Raw genomic sequence first — 21,850 nt, forward strand, 5'->3', positions numbered from 1 at the left:
TACATATATTTTTAAACATAGTAAAACATAAACTATTTGAGGCCCCCTCCACGCTGCAGAGCCACATAGCGCATGCGGAATTACATACTGGAATCCGGTCCTGGGAGCAGCGGCGTCCGCGTGTCACTTTCAGTTTTCATCTGTACTGCGGAAGGTCCGCACGGGTCGCCGTCAGACATGCAGAGTAAAGATTTTTTTATTTTTTTAAACTACTGCTTTTTCCGTGTTTTTGCCTAGCGAAGACGCAGAATCCACGACCTTTTTCCGCAATGTCATTGGAGCATGCTGCGATTTTTTTCCTCCGCTTGCGGAAACCGCAATTAGTTTCCGCAAATGTGAACGAAGAACCGATTTCCCATATCACGCAATGGGCGCTATTTGCTGCGGATCCGCAGTGCAGACGCCCACTGTGGATTCCGCAGCAAATATCCGTCTGTGGCGAAGAGCATTAAAGCTTAACCTGAGTTTTCAACAAGCTTTCTAAAATATACCAGATTCCCCTTACCCTCTCATGTGTTGCTATTTGCACCCAGTTTCATGTTTTTAAGTTCAGATTTCCCGGTGGCCTTTCCCATTTTTATGCTGCCCTGCAGTTTTGCAATCCACTTTTAGGCAGGGGGCATTTAGCAAGCCTACAGTTCTTCCAGTAGTTCACGGTCCTGTACTTCCTTTTCCCCACTTCCCATGCTGCATTGCACTGTCTCTAATCCAATCAGCAGGGAGGCAGTATCTGTATGTCCCCCTCTCTGCTGTCCCAAGACGATTGTAGGAGGTGGGCATTCGGAGACATTTTGGCCAAAAGATTAGTAAACCCAGAGTAATACACACACATAGGCTGTAACAACAGGGAAGACAGAGAACGTGGAGTTTTTTTTTTTTTTTACACATTGTCTGCAGATCTGTCAGCTAGTGAGTTGAAAAGAGCAGCCTGTGAGGATAGCACCTCTTCCACAGCTAATATAACTTCCTAGCATCCCAGTTACTAAGGAAGCTCAGTACCCAAGAACAGGCAGTGGATTGCAGAAGAGCTGGAAGGGAGACCCCTAGTGGCAGCCACTTCAGCCTTGATTTACAGTGTTAAAATAATAAAAAAAAAAAAAAAAAAAAAGTTTAGTATAAGATTGACGAGGCACACATAGGCCATTAGATTAGCATAAATCGTCTGAAAAATTAGTGCCTCTTTAAATTTAGCATTGCCGTAATCGTACTGCAAAATAAAGTTACCATTTACAATTTCCTAATAGGGTATCTGAAAAAGCTTTCCAAAGCCGACACTGTTTAGAAAGTCAACTTTAGGGACACTTTCCTACAATATTGGGTTAGCTCATTCAAAAATGTTAAAAATGATGTTAATATGGAAAAAACAAAACCAGCTCAAAAACACTAAGCTTCTATCCGTGGACAATGTGCCCATGTTAAAGACAAAGCATGACAATCCCTGCTGCGATGGATGTTACCTACCGAACGGCTCCTTTCCCCTCATCTCTCATACATAATAGGAGATGTTCTCAGCAGATTACGACAAGATCTTCGCACCCTAATCCGATTGCCCTTTTACAGGATTTGTTGAATTCCGTGCAGCTCCTGAATGCTGCATCTGTCACCCAAGACTCTAATCGCTGAATTGTCTGTTGCTGCCTGACATTTTCTCCATAAATCCGAGTATAACCACATTGGTTCTGATCAGTTCCTGCAGCGGGGATCTATACTGATAAGCAGCGCTGTTACTCAGAAGTACTTTAAGGCCAATTCATTCATCTTCAGTACAATGTTTTGTTAGTAAGGATTTCATTACGGCCCGTGTGCTGCAGAGGAAGCCTTATCAGATCAACTTGTGTCCTGGTGTAAAAGTTATGAGTCTTCCCTCGGTTATTGCATTGTCATCTAAAACACAATGATAGATGTTGCATCATGTCGGAGCAGATCTTTGCTGAAAAGAATTCTTGTTTGGGTAGATGCATCTGCGATGGCCAGATTAGACTCAGGAGCCCACGGGAGACGATGCGGGGGACTGATCTGAATACAATGCAGCAGAATATTTTAAACATCCATAAAACTTCCATTACAAAGATGACTATTTGCAGTGCGTTCAGGGCCTCAAAAGAACTTGGAGATCTATTCACATCTGGCTTCTGTAAGGGGTTAAATATATAACTAACACACACACACACACACACACATATTGGTAGAGGTGTGTGTGTATCAGAATGGCCTGCAGAGGGTGCTAGACAGGCATTCTGACACCTGAAAGAGGGTTAGCGCCCTGGGTGTAACCAATTCCTGCTACAAAAGCGCCAGTTCCTGCCAGAAGTGGGAGAGAGGTGACAGCTTGGCAGTGCTGGACAGGCTGCAAGCTGGGGTCCAGTGACGACCAGATAAGGCCTGAAGTCAGACAGGGACGACAACCCTTGTCTCACACCCCGGTGGGGTGTTTATGGACTTTGTATGTCATGTATGATATACCTGTGTTACACTGAATAAAGGCTGGCGGGCGCTAGACTTAACGAGAACCTATGTCTCCTGAGCGTTTCTGCACGGTTGGTGGCCATTCCAGTCTGAAAGGTTGGCGATCCAGTGGCAAGTGTACCCCTGCTTGCTTACAATAAAAAAATAAATGAATAAATATATAATACACACATTATACACACACACACACACATATACTTAGTTTCCCTGAAAATAAGACCTACCCCGATAAGCGATTTTTGAAGATGCTTGAAGTATAAGCCCTACTTCAAAATTGAGCCCTAGTTATAGTTAATAATACAAGACAATATAAATAGCATCCAGGCAGCTATACATGTAAAAAAAAAAAAGTTTAATCCTTTGGAGCAAAAATTAATATAAGACACTCTTATTTTTGGGGAAACAGGATAGATCTATCTATCCATATATAAAAATGAATTTAAAAAATTGCTGGACTTGATATAGGTTCTTTCTAGAAGCTTTAGAGAGGACACGTGACTGTTTTTTTAAATCCAACTTTGCTGCTGTGGATTAGCAGGGAGTGAACTTTTTGTTAATTGGTTGATGGCCTGGAAATAAAAGGCAGGTCCTGTACCCTATGCTCTTGTATGACTCAGCAGAGAGCCTTATGAGGAGTGAGCTGTCCAAGTACTACTGAAGAGCTGGGTTTTCCTGTACCAGAAAGAAAGCGCCACTTGGATTTCTAGAGCGGTGCTACCCAGTTGTTGCAATGCAAGTACCAGAGGGAGGTCTGTCAATCATCCAAGGAAATGTCAGTTGAATTAAATCGACCACAAGTGCCAAGCTGACACCAGGAGACAAACTGCCAGCGACAGCAAACATACTGACAGCCAGTATCCGGTTATTCAGGCTTCTGTGGTGTGCAATTGTAAGTACTATGAACCAGGATCTTCACCGGTAGAACCGACTATTTTGCCTTCATCACTGTTCAGCCTCCCTAAAGATACTGTGCCAATCATCTGTTTAGGGGCAGCAGCTGCCTACTTCAGTTAGCGGATTTTGTCATTTGGCTAACCGAAGTTCCTGCAAGACTAAGTGATTTCAGAGGAGACTCCTATTTCCAACCAGTATCTATGGTGCTATTTACCCCCGGCCAGCACAAACCATGTATTGGTTGGGATAATTCTATAGTCGGTGCTCAGTATTAAGAACACTCTATTCATGCGTTGCAGGCAGAGCTATACCATTAATTGAGTAGTAGGAAACAGTTTACATTGTACATAAATAATACTATTTTATGCTATTGCCATATTATTCTTTATCGCACATTCAATAAAGCATTGTTTATTCAAATGACTGCTGTCGTATTCTGCACCCGTTATACTTCCTTACATTTAATGGGCGTTTTTAGTGCTTAAAGGGGTTGTCCCGCGCCGAAACGGGTTTTTGTTTTTTTTTCAATAGCCCCCCCGTTCGGCGCGAGACAAACCCGATGCAGGGTTTAAAAAAAAAACAACGGATAGTGCTTACCCGAATCCCGGCGCTCCGGTGACTTCTTACTCACCTTGCGAAGATGGCCGCCGGGATCTTCACCCTCGGTGGACCGCAGGTCTTCTGTGCGGTCCATTGCCGATTCCAGCCTCCGGATTGGCTGGAATCGGCACACGTGACGGGGCGGAGCTAAGAGGAGCAGCTCTCTGGCACGAGCGGCCCCATTCAGAAGGGAGAAGACCAGACTGCGCAAGCGCGTCTAATCGGGCGATTAGACGCTGAAAATTAGACGGCACCATGGAGACGGGGACGCTAGCAACGGAACAGGTAAGTGAATAACTTCTGTATGGCTCATAATTAATGCACAATGTACATTACAAAGTGCATTAATATGGCCATACAGAAGTGTATACCCCCACTTTGTTTCGCGGGACAACCCCTTTAAATTAAATGACCTATCCACAGGACAGCAGAAAACGAGGGTTAGTAGCAGCACTAGTGACTTCCAAATAAAGTGGATGCAGGAGTACTTTGTCCGTCCCAGGTGGAGTAGTGCCAATCCATGCAAAGTTCAGCACAAATGGAAAAGGTGCACAAATAGACATCCGCAATCCAAGATTGGCAGGGTCATTTCAGGCTAGAACATACACCAGCAGATAGAAACCTTCGACTCCGAGTCTTTCAAGTAATAATGCCGCCTTTGTGCCTTCTTGAAAAAATAAATAAATAAAAAGGTGGGCATTTTTATTGTACAGCACCCCCCCAAAAATGTTAATACAAGGTGAGCACAAACAGTCCTTGATTTTGATTTGAAAACCACTGTGCTCACCCTGTATTATTAATAGTACCCCCTTCGGTCTCAAATCTAAAAAAAAAAATCTCATTTTGTGCTCCAATAGAATAAAATGGCCCCCTTTGTGCGGTCTAAACTTAAAAACATTTTCGTTGGCTTAAGGTACCTTTACACAGGACGACTGTTTGCTCATATAAACCCCCAACACCAGTTCCATGGACTACTGCCCGCCCATCTCTCATGTGCCCTACACAGCAGTGGAAGTCGTTGAAGTGAAAGGCGGCAGAGCGACCCACCCGCATCCATTCCAATCTACACATTTGTGCTGCTCCTACAAAAATACCTCCAAATAAATGAAAATAGTCAAAATTACGACACAAATACTTGTCAGTCAGCGATTAAGGACCGGACAGCAGACTTCTCGGTAATCTGTGTTGGAAAAGCCTTGTGATTTACTTCCATGACATGAAGCAACAGTTGTTTTTCTTCTTCGGCATTAGTAAAACGTCTGAAAATTCATGGTCTTTGACCAAAACCTTGTCATAGACATAAAAACCTTATTAACAAAGGTTTGTTAACCCCTTAGTGACGGCATGGGCTGAGGACATGACAGCTGCATGCAGTCATGGAGGGCAGCGGGGACCGACCCCGGTCACGCGAACGCTGCTAAAAAAAGAAGAAAAAAAAGAAAAAGTTTAAGTTTCATCTCCCCTTACGGATCGTATCTGTGAGGGGAGATGAAATAACATACCCGATGGCATCTTTATCCGTGGACCTTACCCCAGCTTCTGTGTACACATGCGCAAAAGCCGCAGATTGCCAGGGTATTTTAAAACCTTCCTACTCCTGGCTACCAAACGTAGCCGAGAGCCTGGAGATCTCACGGAGGGGCACGGGACATGGTCCTTGATCATGTGATCGCCATTATCCAATGGATAACGGCGATCACGTAAACACATAAAAAAAAGCTAAAGTTTCCCCTCCCGTCATGGATCCGCACCGTGAGGGGAAGTAAAAATTATTTACCTACAACCTAGTAAATGGTTAAAAAAAAAAAAAAAAAAAAACTGAAGTTTTTCCAATGTGCTTCCAGAATAAAGTAAACAGATGGAAATATATATCTCATCAAAAATCTGTACTGTATGTTTGCACATATTTGAGATATTGCAGTTGAAAATAAATGATAATTTTTTTTTAAAACTTTTCCCAATTTTGGCGCTTTTGATAAATATACACAAATTCTGTCTATTTTTACCACCTAAATGAAGTGCAATATGTGGCGAAAAAACAATGTCAGAATCACTTGGCCATGCAAAACCTTTACGGAGTTATTTCATGTTTAAGTGACTCATGTCAGATTTCCAAAATTTGGCTTCGTCACTAACGGGTTAATAGGAACAAAATTAGAGGGGGTCTTGCTTTGTAGTTGAAAGTTGAGTTTTTTGGGCCGCCCTACTGTACATGCGCATTCTCATTCCTCTCTAGGTTTATGGTGCTTCTAGTAGAAGAAAAGTTCCCTTTAATTCTCCTTCACGGAAGCGAGGGGTATCTCAGGTAGTCCGAGAACTTGGCTGCCATTTCACATACCTGAAGAGGGGACTGGGTGCGGGAAGAACCGTGGCAGTAATATTGAACAGCAGGGCACCAGATATGTTAACTATACATTCTGCATGTACCGTGAAAGTCTTCACTATGAATGGAGGGTTGTTTTAAAACTTATAAAGCTTAATAAAAATCTTAAAAAGGTCCCTTTAAGATTCAAACAGCGGGAAGTTTCATTATTTTCATATATTTGTTTAGAGGTCATTCTGGATGGCCATTAGACTTTAAATAAGAGCAACAATAATAATAAATGGTTTTAAAAATTGTCCGCATCAATTTCTGATTAACAGAAAAAAGAATGAAATCCTAAACAAAATTAATGAGCTCCGATCTCCGTCAATATAACGGGTACAGCGTGACATGTGCAACGTAAAGCTACCAGCGGGCGATGGAATGTTCGCTCTAGAACTGTTGAGATGTTTCACAGCAGGTAAAGGTCAAGTCAAATCAAGGTCGATATGCGGCTTACCTTTTCCTGCTTTAATTAGCTCTTTCCCAACCTCAAGAGTTACGTAAGCTGTGCCATTAAGAACGATGTCCGTGATGGTTCTCCAGGCATTGGCGGAAAGTCTTTCGGAAGGAGAAATGAAGTTCCCGGCCGCATTGTTTATCACAACCTGACAGGAGAGAACATAAAGCTGTTGAACCCCTCAAAAATCAAGGAGGAACCAAAAACGTCAAGTGTTCAGAAACAAAAACAAATCTTATTAATGGTTCCTCGAGTCAATGAAGATAAAACAACTTATAGTGGTAATTATAGTTTGCAAAGTATTCACAGCAACACTGCAAGGCTCAGGATATAAACTTGATGAGAAGAAGTGACTTATATAGCGATAATAGTAATTATTAGGAAATTATAATACCAGTGTTCCTGGTGGCGCAATGCGTCCCACAGCTCTGCTACATACATGTCCCACACACAGCACTGCTACATACATTGCTCATCCCATACAACAGGGATCAGAAGCAGCACAACAGTGAAGATGAAGGACCTGTAATGATGTCACTGTCATGCTCTGCCCCTGATCACATGACAATGACGTCATCAAAGGTTCTTCTTTGCCAGTGAGGGAGTTACATGCACCCCACCTTATCACATGATGGTGACGTCATCACAGGTCTTGCATCCCTTGTGCAGATTATGGGTGGGCTACAAACCCCCTGAGGCCTCAGTTGCTATGGAATACTAAGGAACATCTAGCCGGACAGCAGCAGTGTGCGTACAGGATCTGCAATGATGTCACGGTCATGTGATCAGGGGCGGAGCATGGAAGTCAATCACAAACCCACTCACACACAGACAGACAGGTCGTTGTTAGTATTTTGATGATGAAACAAGGGAAGATTCGTGACCAATTATGTGATATATCACATTCCATATAAAAAGTATAGTTAGCCAAACCGTAATTCAGAAGGACTGTTAACCCTCCCCAGTAATAATCCCTCTGATGGTGTCAAAAAACAGTCTCTCAACCTTCAACATTTAGCACGTCTTCCCATCAGGTCCGAGTTTAAAATTGTACATTTGCCCCATCAAGGCTCTTTTGGGTATTTTGCGCTCATCTATGTTGCACATTTATACTTAGATTGCAACCAAACACTTTTTTTCCTTAGCATAGCTTTTATTGATTCTTCATACTACTACTTTCCTTTCAATGGTTATTACCATTTTTTTTTTTTAAAGAAAATCCCACAAACAGAAACACTATTTACAGTGTATTTGGAAAGTCTTCACACCTTTCCACTTTTTTTTGTTACATTTTATTTTGTGGCCTTGTGTAAATAAGAAAAATAATCAACTCCCCCCCCCCCCCCCATCATTCTGCACTCAAGACCACATAATGACAAAGTGATAACAGAATGCTAGTTTTTCCAATAAAAAAAAAAGATTTCTAATATTTTGCATTGACATAAGTATTCAGACCTTTTGGTATGACACATGAAATTTAGCTCTGGGGGTCTCCCATTTCTCTTGATCATCTTTGAGATTAGAGATGAGCGAGCACCCAGATGCTCGGGTCCGCGTTATTCGAGTCGAGCATTTCGTAAAATTCGAGAGCTCTACTCGAGTAACGAACCCCATTGACTACAATGGGAGACTCGAGGATTTTAGTATGTAGGAACGCCGGGTGCCGAGCTTTTTTTTCCCCTAGGTGTGGGTCTGTCTCTCTCTCTCTCTCACGTCACAGCGGGGAGGAGCCGAAAAATGGGACGGGGTCGAACACGGCTTGATGCTCGTTTGAGTATGTTCGCTCAACTCTATTTGAGATGTTTCTACACCTTGATTGGAGTCACCTGCAGTAAATTCAGTTTACCGGACATAATTCTTCAAGACACATTGCTGTCTATATAAGGTCTCACAGCTCAATGTAATGCATATCAGAGCCAAAACCAAGCCACGAGGAGGAGAGAACTGCCTGTACAGATCAGAGACAGGATTGTGTGGAGACACAGATCTGGAGAAGGCAAAAAAAAATTCTGCTGCATTGAAAAACATTGCATGCTCCTCTAGGTAATATGCAAATAAAGAAGATGGAACAATGACTCTGCAGCGCCACCTATTGGTTAGCAGAATTATTTCAAATCACAGGTGGTGATGCAAAGGCATTGTTTCATCAAGGAATGCTGCCATCCAATAGGTGGTGCTGCAGAGGTATTGTTCCATCTTTCTTATATGCATATTACCAAGAGTAGTATGCATGGCCTTATAAGTCTCCTCACTCACCTTCTAGGTGTTCTCCCTAAGGAGAGAGGTTACTCCACCCAAGTCACGCATCATGCCTCTCACTAGACAAGCCAGAATCCTACTGCACACTTATGAGGGGCACCCACCCCGAAACAGCTGTCTGCGCATGGGTTTTGGCTTGGTTTTTAACTCGCAATCTTTGTCAAGAGCTGTATAAAAGGGTTGTGCACTGATTTGAAGGAATGCTGCCATCCAATAGGTGGCGCTGCAGAGGCATTGTTCCTTATTTGGGTATTTTAAGTCGCATCAATTGGGCCACCTTCGTTTTTTGACATCCGTGAAAAACTAAATCATACTCATAAACAAATTACCTGAAGCGCTGCGGAATAAGTTGGCACTATACAAATAACAGGTCCCTTCCCCTCTTATCTCCAGTGAAGGTTACAAAACGACATCTATGAGCACATTTATGGATCTGTAGAAAACCTTCCTTTTCCCTTATCCACTAGTGTTAGAAGCGGACCGTGTCTCGTACCGCAGGAGCCCCGCACCACGAAGCTGCACCTTCCAGATAAAGTGATTTATTCTCCTTCCGATCAATATAAAGTAGTGTTCGCAGCGTACAGATTTACACATCCAGACAGTTCGTTCCAATCTAATATGCTATTATGAAAAGTGCCTACAATAAGTTTATGATCCCAGTGGGTATGAGGGCTTTTTAATTCTAATGATCTGCGGAAAAGCCCGGGGGATCTCCACTAGATTGGCTGCCCGATATAGTCCACGGTGTGTTGTGACCCACTTACAGAACTTAATGAAATTTTAGAAAGCCTTTCCTTGACAAGGAGAGGCGCTCATATATGTGCGGTTGTGTTCTATGTAAAGCCCCACATCATAGTATAACTGACCTCAGATGGATACATATGGGCACCAAGACAAGTGGCGTGAACCAACACAAAACAAACCAATGTACATAAATCAAGAGCAAGGTCATCAAAATTAACCAATATACTACCGTATATACCGGCGTATAAGACGACTTTTGAACCCCGAAAAATCTGCTCTGCAGTCGGGGGTCGTCTTATGCGCCGGTAATACAAAAAAAAAAAAAAAAGTGTAAAAAAAAACAATTTATTACTCACCTCCCACGGCGTTCTGTCGCGCTCCGGCAGGATGTCGCTCGCTCCGGCAGGCTGTCGCTCGCTCCTCGTCCCCGCTGCAGCATAGCTTTCTGAATGTGGGGCTTGAAATCCCCGCTTCCAGAAAGCTAGTACACACGCCGGCAGCCATGACAGCATTGAATGGCTGTGATTGGCTGAAGGCGCACGTGTTAGCAATCACACCCATTCAATGATGTCATTGAATAGTGTGATTGGCTGAAGCCACGTGCGCTTTAGCCAATCACAGCCATTCAATGATGTCATGGCTGCCGGCGTGTGTACTAGCTTTCTGGAAGCGGGGATTTCAAGCCCCGCATTCAGAAAGCTATGCTGCGGCGGGGACGAGGAGCGAGCAACAGCCTGCCGGAGCGAGCGACATCCTGCCGGAGCGCGACAGAACGCCGTGGGAGGTGAGTAATAAATTTTTTTTTTTTCTCCACTGTATACCGGCGTATAAGGTGACAGTTGGGGGGTCGTCTTATACGCCCCGTCGCCTTATACGCCGGTATATACGGTACATAGATACAAGGAATGCCAAAAATATATATTTTATATTAGACACAAAAACATAAAATACAAATAATAGAGGATTATTCACACAGCACGAAAATTGACACCAACAGACATAATATTAAACCGCGCATGGAAAATACTTGACAGGCTTAGCCAAAATGTGGCATCCTTCCCATCATGTGTTTCGGACATCTGGTTTCAGTATTTTCCATACACAGTACAATTTGATGTCTGTTGATGTCCACTTTGTGTCATTTCTTCTATTGGTATTATGTTTTGGTATCTAATGAAATATATACCGTATGTTACTCGAGTATTAGCCGACCCGAGTATAAGCCGAGTCAATAAGTTTTACCACAAAAAACTGGTAAAAACGTATTGACTCGATTATAAGCCTAGCTATACTAGAGTATATACTAGGTGAAGAAAAAAATGCAATACTCACCCTCCCAGCCGGCGTCTATGTCACCGGCGCGATGGTCTCCCCGGCGGTGCGGCAAGCTGCTTGAGACTTTTCCCCGCTGTCATCTCTCTGCTCAGCTTTGAATTCCCCCGCTGTCAGCGCTGTGTAAGTAAGCGCTGTGATTGGATCGAGCGCCAGCCAATCACAGCCGGCGCTTAATAAACCAATCACAGCCATTCAGTGATGTCATCCACTGAATGATCGAGCGCCGGCTGTGATTGGCTGGCGCTTGAGCCAATCACAGAGCTTACCTACACAGTGCTGATGGCGGGGGAATACAAAGCTGAGCAGGGAGATGACAGCGGGGAGAGTTCTCAAGCAGCTTGCCGCACCGCCGGGGAGACTATCATGCCGGGGACATAGACACAGGTTGGGAGGTGATTATTGCGGGTTTTTTGTTGGTTTTTTTCTTTTTACTTCACTCGAGTATAAGCTGAGGGGGTCTTTTTTTTGAGCAAAAAAAAAATTTGCTGAAAAACTAGGCTTATACTCGAGTATATACAGTAGTTTTTTGATATTTTTGGCATTCCTTGTATCTTTGGAGCGTATTAGTTTCAGCTACATTTTAGTGTTCGAATTATAGTTGTCTCTCACATTCAATTATCTCACTTCAGTTTGACAAACTGGTAAGAGAATCTGGTACTGTACCTATGTTATAGCAGTCTAAAAGCAGCTAAAAAAGGTTTAACGTTGGAAGAGGGCAGTTTTGTCAAATAGATCTTAATTAGAGATGAGCGAACGTACTCTGTAAAGCACTACACTCCGAGTAATGTGCTTTATCCGAGTACCTCCCCGCTCGTCCTGAAAGATTCGGGGAGCGCCGCGGAGCGGGGAGCTGCAGGGGAGAGCGGGGAGGAACGGAGGGGAGATCTCTCTCTCCCTCTCTCCCACCCGCTCTCCCCTGCTCCCCGCCGCAACTCACCTGTCAGCAGCGGCGCTCCCCGAATCTTTCAGGACGAGCGGGGAGGTACTCGGATAAAGCACATTACTCGGACGAGTAGTGCTTTACCGAGTACGTTCGCTCATCTCTAATCTTAATGCAAGGTCAACTAAAAACAGCATATAGATTGGGGACATATACTAACTTAAATATGTGTGAATTATACTTTTGGCTACTTTTATGGCATTCACAGTGTGATATAAATATTATGTTACCTTTATTCTACAGGTCATTAAAATTATGACAAAACCAAAAATTTACGGAGGGTTTATTATGTTCTACCACTTTTGCACTTTTTTTTTTAATTTTTGGATTACAAAACTCTTTTTGTGTGGCACCACATTCCGGGACCAGAGCTTTTCGTAGGCTTCAGTTGAGAGAGCTGTATCAGGCCTATTCCTGGTGGGACAACTTGTTTTTGTTGGCCCATTTTGAGGTACATACAATTTTTGTTATTTTTAGTTCCTGTTTAGATGATTAGCAAATGGCCATTTTGGATTTTACTTTTTTTCATATATTTTTTTTAGTGGAATTGTCCATACTTGATAAATAATGTAATATTTTATAGTACAGGTTGTTACGGGTGTGGCGATACCCATTATGTGTAATGTTTTTTTTTGTTTTTTTTTTTCTTTTTAAATATTTAAAGCCTTGTTTAAGTGGAAACAAGTTTTTATACTTTTTTTCTGTAAAAATGTTTGGATGCTGCTGTCAGCAATGACTGCATCATCTGTGCAGTTAAACATTGTAGAGGAGTGATTAGATTAGAAAGTCCTCAGCATTTCACTTCTTTTCTGGGAGAAAAAAAACCCTATCTGACAATCAGAGAGCAAATATGTTTGTAATATTAAAAAAATGTGTTACTCCCTTCCCTGGCACAGGAGAATCGCAGATGATCTCTGCTGCAGTTGGTCTCCCCTTTCTCTCTCCTCAGCATGCTGACTGAACAGCAGTTGTAAATTCAGTATTCCCGACTCCACTTCAAACGGCTGTAGCTTCAGTTCCGTAAAAGCTTTAAACAAGAAGCTTAGCCTTAAAAAAGAACATTAAAAGCGTAATGGTATCTCTGATGGAACTGAGGCTACAGCCATTCAAAGTAGAATGAGCTAATGGTGGTATGAAGTGGGTGATCTCCAGCGCTCATTGTTAATGAACCCCGTTGACAATAAGCACTAAAGGCCGTTTACAGTGCACTTGTTTTGGGCTCCGTATATAATGGGAGCCATTGAGGGGCTAATGGGGAGGGTTGGAGACTAAACAAAAAAGCCAATGCAATCAGCGACTGCTAAGATATACAGCTTGTCCCACTTCTTGGAGCACTTGTTAGGTCCTCTGTATGTCACAAGAAATAGGAGACAAACAGAAGGCAAAACAAGACTACAAAGGCTTTGTTTGCATAACAGCTGCAGACACAAAACCGAAGCATATTTGTCACAATCAAGACTATTTGCAAAGATGCTTTGTTATTTTGAATGCACTGAAGTGATTATATAAATTGCTTGCAGACATGTTCATATTGTTTAAAAGGGATTTCATCACTACCACAAAAAATGTTAATGCAGCTAGGCCCAAAATCATAATAAAAAGAAAGGACAATCCTCACCTCTGTTTGGCCCCCTGGAATGCAACCCGAGTGGCTCCCATGGCCCGGGCATCAGCGCTCATGTCCTGGACGCCATGATGCCAGGAATTTGAGACAGTGGTGCTGTGATCTCTGATCAGCCAATGGAAGTTAGGTGACCACTGCAGCCATACATCCAGAAACCAGCGCCGTGGGAGCCACTCAGCTGTGTCCTTGGGGCCAAAGAGAGGTAAATAAAGTATTTTTTTAATTTGCGGTGGGCCCAGCTGCTTGAACATTTTTAGTCGTACTGATAAAAGCCCTTTAAGCAAACCTTTAAAACTGCATACAGTTCCCATTAACCAAACCCATTTTATTGGGCCCAAGAACTTCAGAAATGCAAAAGGTTATTATCTAGATGCTTCAGCAACCGTTGGGAACAATCTGACTGGTTGCTGTTAGCTCATCTCCATCAGGGCAGACCTGTAACTAAAGTTTATGTACACGGTCTACAGGAGTCTGAAGTAATCTAAGACACACCCCCTCCTATCATTGGTTCAGGGAGACACACCTCCTGTCTCATCATTGGTTCAGACTGCTCACTACCTCTTCTGATTGGCTGCTGTGTATAAACAGAAACCCATCTCAAGCTCAACAGGAAGTCTGTGCAGAGAGAACCGATTTCTCTTTTAGCAAGTGCAGAATGATTACACAGATTGCTAATTCACCAGTAAGAAGAAAATTCTCAGTTAATTGCCACCCATATACACCAATAAATAAGAATTAGCAAGGATCCAAGATCAGCGCTCACATATTGTTGTAATATATTAAAAATTAAAGGGATATTCCCATCTTCCCGTTTCGCCCCCGGTTCCCATGTCATTTTCCACTTCCACATTCTCCGGTGCGCTGTTTTGTGGGCGTTTCTTTTTATTGATCGGTCGTTCATGGCAGCGGCACCGTGCAGATCTCAACACACCACTGCCTTTAATGTGCACGCTACCAACGCCCCTATGAATATAGAGCATAGCTGCAACAGAATCATTGTGTTCATGTTCGTGTGCTGCCTCACCATAACAGTCATTCCTGATGAAAGTGCTTAAGTCCTCAATAATCATATCCGGAGTTTTCATCCCAGTTGATCCCCTAGTCCATCACTTTGGTTCAACTCCCTGTTCACTTTCCCTGCTAATGCCCAGTTCTGATAAATCCCTTAGAGACTGCAATACACCTTTATACGGACTTCACTAATGGGCTTTAAACCTGCACATACATCGATTTAAAGTGGTGACATTGCTGACTACTGACAGCCAAGTTCCTGCTCTAACAGCCAGGAACAGAGGAAACTCAGATCCTGGCAGTTTAACCCCATTACATACCACAATTAATAGCAACTGCAGCATGAAAGCAGATGACGGGGATGGGGCTCTGTCACTCATTGGCACCCTGCAGTGTGATCACAAGGTACCATAGAAAAAGTAGAATGCACTACATAAGTAATGCAGTGTACTATCCTAGTAATCAAACAATCGCATCTTCAAGTTCCCTTCAGGGACTTGGGAAAGAAAAAAAAAAAAGTGTAAATAAATGAAATAAAGTTTAAGTTTAAAGAAAAAAAATCCAGTTTAAGAAAAAAAACATTTTAAATTGTTCAAATATTAAGAAAATTTTAAAAAGCAACATAATAGTTAAATGCTGCCATTGTTTGCTTTTCTGCCGAATGATGATTTTGTAGTTCAGTATAAAAGCCATCGTTCGGCCGGCCAACTGATAGCAGAGACCATACACAGTGATTCTTCACGGGAGTGCTACTAACATTGTTTTAAGCTGCTGCCCTGCATGAGAACAATGGAGCTGTATGCAGATAACAGACCACCTGCTATTATCTGCATACAGCAAGGGAGGCTCATTTGTATGCAAATGAAGCTACTAATGGACATCAGTGCCCATTAGTAGTTTATGTAAAATGATCACTCAAAACTGTCATTCAAGCTATCTTTTGAACAAATTTTAAGCAGTCAGCTTTGCGTCTAAATGGGGCTTTAGTTTTGCATGTGAAGTAAACGGAGATATGATTTGCCTGATAGGAATACCCCTTTAATTTCATTTTACTGAAATATTATATTATCATATGTAATGCAAATTATACACTGTGTGAAATGTGTCTGTGCTTGCAAAGGAGATTAGTCCTAGGGTCACATGCTGAGTGCTAGGGAGCGGCGATATGCAATAGATCTCAGCCATTTAGCCGGGCTTCATCCTAAATAGCGCTCATCACACTTCAAACGGAGTCGAGAGAACGTCTTAATTAGAGAGTTGTCCATTTGCTTTCATCAGTCATCCAGGCGAGTCACTAATAGGCCGATATGAATGCGGAGGGTGCTGTCATAGAGGGATATAGTGAAAAGAAGAGGCTAGATGAGGAAGACACAAGCGGGGAGTGAGAACATGAATCGCTCATCAATCCAGCTCCAGCGGGTGATAAAGTGACTACCTGAGTTCAGAGGGACGGCATGTGGAAACCACATAGGGGAGGCCTGCTCGTCCTCATGGTCTTTCCATCAAGAAGAAAGCCGGATAGAAAATAATGTTGCAAAGGGGAAGAAAGCCCAGGCCTTTTATGTGTGTGGAACTACAAGTCCCAGCAAATCCCAACACAGCATGAGATTGGCAGACATTTAGCATCTTTAGTCACTGAAGAACTTTTGCGGCACTCTTAGGTCCAATGTCCAAGGGCGGATTTTAATGATATCAGCGTGAGGATACCGCATGGGAGACCCGCAGCTCTAGCCGCCCATAGGGATGCACTAGCGTCCGCAAGACAATTTAAAGCATGCGGATGCGAGTATTTTTTCCTGGCGTTCGGGTCACATGCATGTGAAGATCTCTCTCTCCCCCCCCCCCCTCCTTCCTGCTCACTCCCGCAACCCACCGCTCACTCCCGCCGGCACCCGAATTTTTTCTGACGAGCAGGCAGGTACTCAAAAAGGATGATACTCGCTCGAGTACTGTCCCTTAACGAGAATGCTCACTCATCTCTAATAACCTCCTTGACGTCATACAAGACCTCTTGGTGTCATTCACATGGTCTTTTTTTTCTTCTTTTCATTATCTCACACTTTTCCACTATAACTGGTGCATCCATGGGAGCCCCAGTTACAGGGGATAACATTCCCCTGTAGTGACACTAGTCACTGGCAGAGCTGATCTGGGTCTATTGGGACGCTGCAGCTATGCTGTAACAGGGGGACACCCAGCGGTCACGTGATTGCTGGGTCGCATAGTAGAAATAATACTTCTTCTTAGTACATAGCGCTCATTGAGTGTTATGTAGTCAGAAAAGGAGAAGGCAGAAGTGGTTAAAAAAAATCCTTCTCTGTTCTCCTCTGAGTCCTCTGCTGTGTCTGACAGCTGGGGACCCGACTTGCTCCTGCTTGATTGCCGGAGCAGAGGCTTTAATTCTGTGCCGTACATCTGCTAATCGTCCGCAATTAAATGCCAGGACCAAGCGCCGCATGTTTTGCTGAGCTTGGTCCTTAAGGGGTTAAAGGGGTATTCCCGGCTTTTAGTATTGATGACCTATCCTCAGTTAATCAGCGGAAATCTGCCGCTTGGAATCCCCGCCAGTGAAGCTAATCCTCCGGCCCGCTGTCAGTGTGGCTCTGATAGGCAGAAATGTATTAGGAGGCATTATTCCAAGTGATTTCAATGGGAGTGAAGCTGAATATTACACTTTTGGCCCGCCATGACCATCGCTGATGACGCCGTCTGCCCAATTGCAAGGACAGCAGGCCAGAGGATCAGCGGGGATTCCAAGCATCAGACCCCCACAGATCAAACGGTTCTTGACCTATCCTAAAGATAGGTCATCAATAGTAAAAGCCTGCAATACCCCTTTAAGAAACAGTATATCAGGGTATCTCTGTATTGTGGGGTAACAGACAAAAGGGGCCCAAATGGTTTATGGGTATACATTCTACTCACATTTGGATGTCCTGCGACTTTAATTACTTCTGCTACGGCCTTCTTAACGGACTCTGGATCTCTGATATCACACTGAACAGGATGAACCTACAACAGATAAGATCATGGAATAATGTAACTTTGTATTCGCCTGTGGCGGTAACCCCAGCTTCAGCATTTGTTATACTTTATGTACATTACATTCTGACACAACACAAGTGATACTGTAATATCGGAGCCAGATCTCACCAACAGAAGATTAGGTTTAAAAGGGAAAATCTATCAGCGCCTATGAGCCCCATAAACTAAACTTACAGCATGGGCACAATGCATCCAGGGATGTGTAGATTATCATTTTCCTCCTTGGCGTTCCGTTCCCCAATGTGTGTTGTCAAAGTCGCCACTGGATGTCTGCAGCAGACTACTTCTTAGGCGCGTGCAATAACGAAAGGACACCCTTATGTAGTCCATCAACTACAAGCAGTGACGGCTTTGACAGTGTATAGTAGGGGGATGCCAAGAAGGAAAGCATAAAAGTCACATCCCCGGATTCAGCATTTCAATTCCTACCAGGAGCAGACAGATTCTCTTTAACCCCTTCCCGCTCCAGGACGTACCGGTACGTCCTGGGGATAGCACGAGATCACATAAGATCCCGCGCTATCCCGCAGCGGGAGCCGACTGTCAGTCACAGCCGGCGTCCCGCTGCAACGGCGGGGGGACATCGGAGATGCGCCCCCCGCTGTCAACCCCTTCCCTGCCGCGATCTAAGTAGATCGCAGCAGGGAAAGAGTTCACAGAGGGATCGCGCTCCCCCTGTGTCTCCGGCCAGCTCTCGCGATGTCATCGCGAGAGCCCGGCCTGTCACCATGGCAACAGGACACCAGACACTGGCGTCCTGTATTGCCTGTGCCTATAATCGCTGTACAAGCGATAAGGCATGGCAGAGCAGTAGCTCTGCCATGCCTTATGACAGCGATCATAGGCATAGTGCTGCGAGTCCCTCAGAGGGACTCAAATAGTGTAAAAAAAAAAAAAAAAGTAAAAAACCCCCTTTTTTAATGCTTTTTCTAATATTAGCATAAAAAAAAAGGGAAAAAAAATTAAAACCCCACATATTGGGTATTGACGCATCCATAACGACGTGTACAAAAAGTTGAACACGCTTTTTATTTTGTACGACAAAAAGCCTAAAAAAAACCCGCTAAAAAACAGAGGCAAAATGCTAATTTTTAGCATTTTGCCTCACAAAAAATGCAATAAAAGTGATCAAAAAAGCTGTACATTCCTCAAAATGGTACCAATAAAAACTACAGGTAGTCTTGCAAAAAATAAGCCCTTATAGAGCTCCGTACATAGAAAAATAAAAAAACTTCGAATGCAGCTAAAGAGAAAAAAAAAAAAGATTTCCAAAAAAAGGGGGTTTTATTGCAAAAAAGTGTAAAAACCTAAAAAAAAAATATAACAATTTTGGTATCGTTGTTACCGTACCGCCTGCAGAAAAAATTTAGTGTGTAATTTATGCTGCATGATTAACGCTGTAAAAAAAAGAAAAAGAAATCTATGGCAGAATTGATGCGTTTTCTCTCCCTGTTATCATAAAAAAAAAAAAAAAAAAAATTACGATATTGTCTATGTACCCAACAGTGGCACCGATAAAAACTACAGATCGCCACGCAAAAAACAAGCCCTTATACGGCCGCGTCCACGGAAAAATAAAAAAAAAAGTTATGGCTTTTGAAAAATGGAGATGGAAAAATACCAAAAATCGCTTGGTCCTCAAACGCCAAAATAGGCCGTGTCATTAAGGGGTTAAAGACTATGACTAAATGCTATGGAATTTCAACATTTTCATAACTGTATAAAAAGTCCTCACTTACAAATTTTCTTGCTGGTTCCTACATCCCACTCCCCATTTTTGCAACTCTTCTACTTCGAAGCCTCATGCCTGTGCATCAAGGACAGGCGGTGTACTGCATGGAAGACAGAATGTCCTATGCTCGCTTAGCTACTTACAGTATGTCCCACTTAGGGTGGTTTACATAGAACAACTACTGCCTTAATAATCACTCAGTCGAGTTGTTCCCTGTGAACCTGGCCACCAAGAAGGCGACAAGTGATATTTGTTCATCGTTTCAGGTCATCTAAAAACCAGTCGCTGGTTGATTAATTATGGTCTGGTGTAAACAGGTAATGTCTTTCAATGACTAGCCAATACATTTTGAAGGGAGGTGTGCGCTTCAGCACCCGGGAACATGAACCATTGTGCTGTATAAGAGCACAGGAACAACAGTCATTCATAGGATAATACGCTGTAGTGACTAATCCAACAATAGTTGCCCCATGTAAACCATCCCTCATGCTTCATGTCCACGGGCGGAATGGATTCCGCATGTGGGAGCCCACAGCCGAATCTGAACCAGCCTGCAGCTGAGGACCCTGCTTACCCGGCTGGGTGTTCTGCATACCTGTCTGTCTATTTTCCTCACTGTGGATGTGTGCGGAAGCGCCAACCGCTGCACATGTGCAGTAGAGTTTTTTATTTGAACGCCTGCTTCCCGCGGAATCCGCGGCCCAGTCGCAATTTAATTGCGGACTGGCCGCAGATCGGACGGCTTCAATGGAAGCAGACCGTGCAGGAACCGCACTGGAATGGAGCATGCTGTGATTTGTTTTCCGGGCCAAAAGGTCCGCAAAACAAATCCACATGCTTTAATTCATGTGTGGACGCCCATGCTTCCCCACAGGCAGCTTGATTTGCAGATCTTCTGTGCTAGTTACCAGTGCAGATTCTGCAGATCAGATCCGCCCTTGAACATTGGGCCTTAACGCCCCTTACACGGGGCGATAATCTTTCGGACTCCCACAATCCAGCAAAAATCTGAACGATTACCATTCCGTATAAATGCATGCAGTGACTGAACGAAGAATGAGAATTTGTTTGCTTCTTGCCCATCGTTCGCTTTCTGCATACAGAAAACAGAACGAGGGAATCGGTCCTTGTAAACAGGCAGTCATTCATTTATGAACAACTGCCTGTTTACTGTGGATGGTGGCGGTCCAGAATGATCTCCAACCCGCTCCGCCTCCATTCACTAGTGATAATCGGTCATGTGCGAAAGCTTAGGAATGATTATCACTGGGACGACCTGTCGAGTATCTGCGTCCGACAGGTCGTTCGTGTAAAAGCACCCTTAGTAATCACACTGATAGAAAGTCAAGTGGTTTCTAGACAACTTGTAGTACTACAGCATAAACAAATGCAACAAAAAGGAGCTGCGAGTAAAATAAAGGCCACACATTTTGCAAAACACCCATGATGAGGATTTGCGTCTTGACCTACATGAAAGCAGGATACATATGTAACTAGTGGTGGGGAAAAAAAAACAATTGATATATTAGAATCCATATGAAGCCTCCGTAAGAATAGCAACAACGTGGCAAGACAGTCATCATTGACTTTCCATGCAGCAGATGTACCGTACAACTTAGGAAGCAATTGCAGTTGTAAGTGCATCATCTTTAAATTACCTTATTTCCAGTTTCTGATGAGATTTCCGCCGCAGTTGCTTTCAGAACATCCAATTTTCTAAAAAAAAATAAAATAAATTGGTAAAAGTGGTCCTTTTTGGTCAACAAAGACAAATATTTTGACTGAAGCAGGAAAAGTGATGGCTGTAGTGTAAATTAGAAATATATAAAAGGTCGCCCGGCAGGATGTAGTGGAAGAGTTTTGCTGCTGTCATACATGGTAGAATACGCTCACTAGGATAGTAAACTCCTAACAGGGCATCCCTCACTTACATCAGGCTGGCCAACCACACTTCTAAAGACCATGAAATGAAATGGAACTTTTACTAATCTCCAAGTACTATCTTTAAAAAAGTCTTATCAATGGAAAGCGGCCACGGCTAAGGCCGGGCTCACATGACCGGATCGGATTCTGCATGCGGGAGGCCCCGCAGCTGAATCTGGGTGTGAGCCCAGCCGCTGACCCTGCATACAGCACTTTCCTGTATTGCGTATGGCCGCCTGGATTTGCAGATGGTCATGTGTGATACAAATTTTTTTGGGTTGCATTTCCTGCGCCGTTGTTTAGCGATGACACGGATACCTGCAGCCCATATGCAATGTTAATTGTGTATGGGCTGCGGGTCGGACGGCCTCCATCGACAATGGAGGCTGTCTGCACGAAATAGAGCATGCTGCAATTTTTCTTCCACTCGCAGAATACTCAATTCATATCCAGGA

At 43.4% G+C, this 21,850-nt stretch overlaps 1 protein-coding gene across 1 annotated transcript in view; it reads right to left on the reverse strand.

The window, feature by feature from the left end:
* Positions 1 to 21,850, reverse strand: part of DECR1 (2,4-dienoyl-CoA reductase 1) — a 59,659-nt gene that overhangs the window by 20,433 nt on the left and 17,376 nt on the right. The window contains exons 3-5 of the mRNA XM_066578432.1: positions 21,131 to 21,188; positions 17,621 to 17,707; positions 6,783 to 6,930 (exon numbers count right to left, since the gene is read on the reverse strand). Coding sequence (XP_066434529.1) covers positions 6,783 to 6,930; positions 17,621 to 17,707; positions 21,131 to 21,188 — 293 coding nt within the window. The remainder of the gene's footprint in view (positions 1 to 6,782; positions 6,931 to 17,620; positions 17,708 to 21,130; positions 21,189 to 21,850) is intronic.

Source organism: Eleutherodactylus coqui, chromosome 9 (genome assembly GCF_035609145.1).
Source record: "Eleutherodactylus coqui strain aEleCoq1 chromosome 9, aEleCoq1.hap1, whole genome shotgun sequence".
Lineage (NCBI taxonomy): Eukaryota > Metazoa > Chordata > Amphibia > Anura > Eleutherodactylidae > Eleutherodactylus > Eleutherodactylus coqui.